General features: G+C 35.2%; 1 protein-coding gene across 1 annotated transcript; it reads left to right on the top strand.

Moving 5' to 3' along the window:
* Window positions 1-2,346: 2,346 nt before the first annotated feature.
* Window positions 2,347-4,820, top strand: LOC135255243 (dynein light chain roadblock-type 2). The gene is made up of 4 exons (XM_064336135.1): window positions 2,347-2,505; window positions 2,909-2,984; window positions 3,210-3,377; window positions 3,847-4,820. Exons 1-4 carry the CDS (start codon window positions 2,503-2,505, stop codon window positions 3,888-3,890), a joined length of 291 nt encoding a protein of 96 aa, XP_064192205.1. The 5' UTR covers window positions 2,347-2,502; the 3' UTR covers window positions 3,891-4,820.
* The last annotated feature ends 1,491 nt before the right edge of the window (window positions 4,821-6,311 follow it).

Below are 6,311 nucleotides of genomic sequence, written 5' to 3'. Positions count from 1 at the left end.
GTAGGATCAGCGCTGAAATACAGCCTATAGTGTAATGAGTACTGAAATGCAGGTGTACACTGTAACTGGATCAGCACTGAAACAGGTTTATACTCTAGTGTAACAGGATCAATGCCAAAATACAGGTGTACACTGTAATGTAGTAAGATCAGTAGTGAAATACAGGTTCTCCATTGAACTGTAGCAAAGTTATGGGTGCACCAATTTAATGTTGTAGATCCAGGTAATAGGATCTAGATGTACAAGAGTACAAAACCAAATCTCAAGCCCTATAAAAATATATGGGGAAAAGCCAATTCCAGGGGTTGCAAGCTATTATCTATAACCATTACAACAAGTGAGGTTAAAAGTTTACCGACTTCTCTGTTACAAAGGCGGTGCAAAGAAAATAAAATGTTATAAAAGCAGAGGTGATTACACTGTCAAAATCAACCTTATATTTAAGGAAATGTGATGTAATGTCATTGTAAACATTGTTTTGTATTTGTATTGCTCACAATTAAAATTAATATCTTTTTAATTGTTGAATGACTGTAATTTGATGTCCTTATCTAATGCAGCTATAAAGCAGTGTTTTAAATTTAATCACTGAAATTATTTATTTTGGGACAAAAAAATAATGATTTAATTATTACGTAAATTATTAAACTTGGAGGAAAAGATTTTAAATTGCTTCTTGGTTTCTTTCTCATTGTTAATTCATGTACTCCAAATGCCTGAGAATAATGTGTACGTAACTATATGCATAACGTGTGTAAATACATTTCCGTAAGACTGGTGTAATGTATTTCAGTGATGCAAAAGTGCTAGCCTTCCCTCTAGTGGTAAGATAAACATTCAATAAATTCACCAATTGCTTGAAGGCTACAGTTTGCCATTTTTGAACACTCACAATGCTCAGCTTGATTAGAAACAAGTTGGTAAGATTAAACTCGCTTAAAATAAGTAACCCACTCTATTAAATTATTTTTTCATATTTACTTTTAGCAGCATTTTTAAAGAAAACTTTTTATTAGATTAGGTTTATTAGATTATTTTTTTCATTGTCTTCATCTCTACTCAGTACACTGCATAGAATCGATGCCAGCTCCTTCAAGTTAGTAATTAACACTGGTAGCACAGTGGACACACATTTGTCTCATACCCATTATATAATGAGCAGGCAAGTTATTAATTGCAGTTAACAATGGCATCCAATTCATTGCAGCTAATACAATTAGCGCTTCCTAGTAATTTAATGAGGTGTGTCCAAGAAACATTTAATCATGTCTTGTTGATACATCCTCTCATTGCTTTGCAGAGAGGAAATTGACCTCTGTTCATTTGTGATAAAACAGCGCCACTAAGTGGATGAACACCTGAATTGTACCTCAAAAATAAGGTGCATCAACAAACTAGTATATTGCACCAACAGTTGTGTCTTTATTTTGCAATTTAAAAACATTTTATTGAAAATAAAAACCATTTGTGAAACCTTTTGCGTGTCGATATTCTGGTTGCGTGTTGAAGTCATTGCACGTTCGTTTTGGTTGTATGTTGAAATTTTGGTTGCGTGTTGAAATTCTGGTCTCAGGTCGAAAACAAACTGGGAGGGGGGTCTTTGGGGATGCGTTTACTGAAAACAGTTCGACCTAATTATGCAATTTATAATAAGCACAATTTATGGAATTGAATGGCCATTCCATAATTCCAAATTACATTAATAGCTGGGCAGGTGTTCTTCAATAATGTCAGTTTGCTGAAATAGTTTGTTTATATTATTTTATTACATTTTTTAAAGTGACATGTATTGAATTAAATTTCCTTTTTGGAGAATTTTTACATCCCATAATTCCAAATTCCTACAGTAAAAATACACAAACATTTTTGCATGAAGCTAGTATTCAGTTGTGAAAATAATTTGATTCGATTATTTTATGGAATTTTAAAAACAGCATGCATTTAACTTAATTGCCCTTTTGAATATTTAATACTCAATTTTGGAGTAGGCCTATTTATTTATTTATTTTTGAGTATTTCAAGTGCAAGTAGTAGGCTAACTTTATCTGAAGCACATTTGCATCACAGTCGGGTTATCGTAAAGAGTAATGTACAACGCGCACAAAGAATTTAAATTCAGCCAGCTTGACCGACCTTTTTCAAAGTACAGATGGCGTGACCGCAGTTTGCCACAAGCGAAACAGCTGAGAAATAGCCTATTAATTAATTAATTGTTTACGCAACGCCCTCGTTTTTGTAGCACTTATCTGGTGTTTTTCTACCTTCTGGACGAACTGTGAAAACACATAATTCAATTATTGCGTGTAGTCTAATTAACTGTGATAATATGGCTTAAGTAGACTCCAAGAAGTTGCAGTGCTAGGTGCTCGTGAACCAGAGTCGTCAACAAACAAATTTACACTCCTCCCCACCCCCCACGTTGAAGTCGGTTTCCGTTTCCACGTAGCAACAGAGACGCTTAATGCAAGCAAATAGCTAGCTACTGTTCAAGAGCACATAAAGATGGTAATGTAACTTTACCGCAGTTGCTTCTCTTTTTGATTCACGGTCATTTGCTAGCTATGCACGGTATTTGAGTTATATAAAAGTGTTTAGGTTTTTTTTTTTTTTTTTTTAAACTTCCTGTTCAGTTTGAATAACGTACACATTTATGTTGTGATAGCTGGCTCACTAGCTAGTAGTAGACTAACGTTGGGTAGCTGGCTGGATAAACAGTACGTTATCCCTTGACCATAATCCATCATCCGGTCTCTTATTAGTCAATTTACAAACCAGCCACCATTTTACTGTTTTGTGCTTGCTGCCTTAGCATGCCCTGAATGCCTGGAACTCTTCGCTAACATTACCATATCACAAAACGAACTGTGTTTCTATAGCTAGCTTACTGTTTAATCAAATTGTTTTTCAGGCAGAGGTAGAGGAGACACTGAAGAGAATTCAGACGCACAAAGGTGTTATTGGCATAATAGTTGCGAATGCAGAAGGTAACAACAATGATTTTGCTCTAGTGTGAATTTAGCTAAATTTTCATTTCTTTAACCTGTGGTAGCCTATGCTTTATTCAATTTTATTCGCTACTTTTTGTAATAAAAGATGACAGTCCAGATTTTGCACACTACCAATGGCTTGGTCTACTGCTATTACATAATTGCTTATGTTTATAGCACGCTTTGTATAGTGAAATGGTCACTTCTATCAACTTCTTTCAGGAATACCAATCAGAACCACTCTAGACAATTCTACCACTGTGCAGTATGCAGGGCTGTTGCACCAGCTCACAATGAAGGCCAGAAGCACTGTCAGAGACATTGACCCCCAGAATGACCTGACCTTTTTGCGCATCAGATCAAAGAAGCATGAGATAATGGTGGCACCAGGTGAGATCTGCAACTTGATTCTCCTTTTGGTTCCATTTTTTTCACTTTCATGTGTACATTAATTTCTGCAAATCATACTGAAATATAATGGTCCATAATATTCCCTGGCTTGAGTAAATGAAATCTGTTTTTGTAAATTCTCTCAAGTTATAAGAGCGCTGGATGTAACTGTAATGTATTACTTGTTGGGTCTTTCATTTGGTTCTTGTTTTAAAATTGATTATTCTTAGTCGTTTTTAACGGCTCATTCTTATTATCATTTTATTGACTTAACTTTAAATGGCTCAACTGTGACATGACTATAAAATCAGTCAGTCTAGCAGCAAATTGATCAGAGGTCGATGTTCTGTTTGGCTGTTCTCCATCTGAGGTCTGTAATCATGAATAGCCTACATGTTTATGGATATTGTGCAATCATGCTGACAAAGACAGTACACTGTGGTCCATTTTTTTCCCTTCTTTTTTTCAGAAAAAGAATACCTGTTAATTGTCATCCAGAATCCTAGTGAATAGTTGCCTCCCTCAGCAGACACCCAACAGGGACCAGTGCTCCGATGTAGCACACACCACATCGTAATAACTTATGCATTACTTGACCACAGCAACCATCCCACTGAATGAATGGTGCACTCTCTGCTTCACTGTCACTTTGCATAGCAACCACCATGTTTTCAGCCAACTACTCGTTCCTCTTTCTCTAAACTCTGCCTTACTTATGTATTGTCTCCTGGATTATACTGTTTTGTGTGGCCTCTGAAGAGTGAAAATAAAAAATATATATACTACAAAGATAAATAATGAAAGAATTGTCACTTGAGAATGGCTTTCAAAGGCTTGGCTCTGGTCTGTTGATCTTCACTAGGCTTCATTTTTTTTTGTTTTATGATCCTTGTCTGAAAATGGTTGTGCTGATGCTCTGATGTAGAAGTCTGGGAAAATGAAAACTTTAGACAAAGTAAAAGATGGAATTAAGGTTATGAATACTGTTTTTAATGCTTTCTTTATATTTGACTGATGTATTAAAGATAATTTTCTATCCCTCTAATAATATTAATTTAATTATCTTCATTCTGGTAAATCATTTAATAATAAACTTAACTAAAAATGTATTCATTTTATATGTTGTAGTTCATTACATCCTGATTTGACTACAAAATTAAAATTTGTTATTAAATATTGTACAAATTGAAATATATACCTGATTATCTGTAAAATTCTGTTAAAATAAACAGGCATATAATATTGTGTAAAAAGAACACCCTTGAGGCCATACATTTTAAAAATCAAAGCAGCTAGTATTTGTGAAATGATCTGACGGTACACCAAGCTGTTACCATCAAGCTATATCTCCTGTACTGTCAATGCCCCGAGGTATTAATTTGGCTGCCAATGTTTTGCTGTACTATCCCCTGATAGTCTACTAGCTTCATTTAGTGAAGACATTTTTTATTTTACATTCAAAACATGGTAGTAAAGATGGCTGATCGTGCCTCTCTGCAATTCAAGTATCTACACAATTCCAAGGAGGAAGTTGTTTTGTGTTTAAACTGAAAGTTAAATTTCTCTGATTCATTTTTTTTTAAATGATACACTCTCAAAAAGGATGTGTTAATATTCAATACACTTTGTTACTATTTTTGTATTACAAACACAATTGTGTTACAAGGGGATACATTTTAACAGACTGTGTTAAAAGTAACTCGCTTTTTGATGATTAGATGAGTCATATGCCCATAAACATATCTGTGCTATGGTATGAATAAAAATAACATTCGTATGGCAGCATTGTAGGTTTGGCAGGGTTGTGTAGGCCTAACATTAGCTGTAACTGCATTGTGCTACTGATATTTGTCCTTTGTGTCAGAAGACCAAGTACAATAGAATCTGCTTTTTTGTTTTACTCTTGCTTCTAATTGGAGTGGATTTCTTTGTGTTCAGTTAATATAAATTGTAATAGGTTGAACTTCTTAAACTTCTTGCTTGGTCTAAACCAGCTGTAAAATGTAAAAAAGCCGACTGAGTGTCTAGCATAAATAAATACTATGTTTTTTGTATGTGTGAGTCTCTTGAGATCTGAGGACTAGGTTATGTTGATACAGGGGTGCCCTTTATTTCAAACCTTGGACCCATGTCTGTAATGTAGGTTTTGGAGGTACTGTCGTTTATTTAAGTCACCCAATACAGGTGGAAATGTATCCAAAAGCATTTAACAATCACTGTAAGACACTGCAACTTATCTGGAAATATGCTCTTTATTTGAAAATATGCCATTTTGGTGGAAAAATTATTCACATAATGATATCCTATTGGTAGGAAAACAAGGAAGCACAAAACTCTGGTTGGCTGAGGGCAGGCGGTGTCCACAAAAGTTTAGCCATGGGTAACTATTCTGTGGCAATATCAGCCCAGTTACTTGGGTCGCTCTGCTTCATAGAACACAAATGGAATTCCGGCAACTGGTCAAACGAGTTTCTCGCTGTGTGCATGAGGGTTATTGTACATTAGCAAATTGAGTCAGAGCGTAAACATATTTACAGAACAAAATTACAAACAACTTTACAACTACAAAAGGTAAATTCAAGATTGCTTTTTTCCCCTCCTCTATTCAATTTATATTATCATTCAATAATTGTCTGTAATCTTTTGCTTCAATTGCATTTTGCTATTTTGAAGTCCCACTTAAGGCCATATGCCATAATTTACATTCATTTTGAGGTGTACATGGCTCATTAGGCTTTAAAACAGTACCAAAGTGCCTATTTAAGGGCCCATCACTCTAGCTGAATGTCCTGCAGTACTGGGTATAATACTCTTCCCATAGAAATCTTGCACCTCTTGACGAGAGGAAAACTTGTGCGGTTCAATGCGGTAAGTCAGTATCCTCTGAGCTGGATGAACGAAACTGGTTCAAATGTGCATCTTGTGCAGCTTGGA

This window comes from Anguilla rostrata, chromosome 5 (genome assembly GCF_018555375.3).
Source record: "Anguilla rostrata isolate EN2019 chromosome 5, ASM1855537v3, whole genome shotgun sequence".
Classification (NCBI taxonomy): domain Eukaryota; kingdom Metazoa; phylum Chordata; class Actinopteri; order Anguilliformes; family Anguillidae; genus Anguilla; species Anguilla rostrata.
The sequence above is the reverse complement of the archived record's forward strand: the minus strand, read 5'-3'. Positions and strand labels throughout refer to the sequence as shown.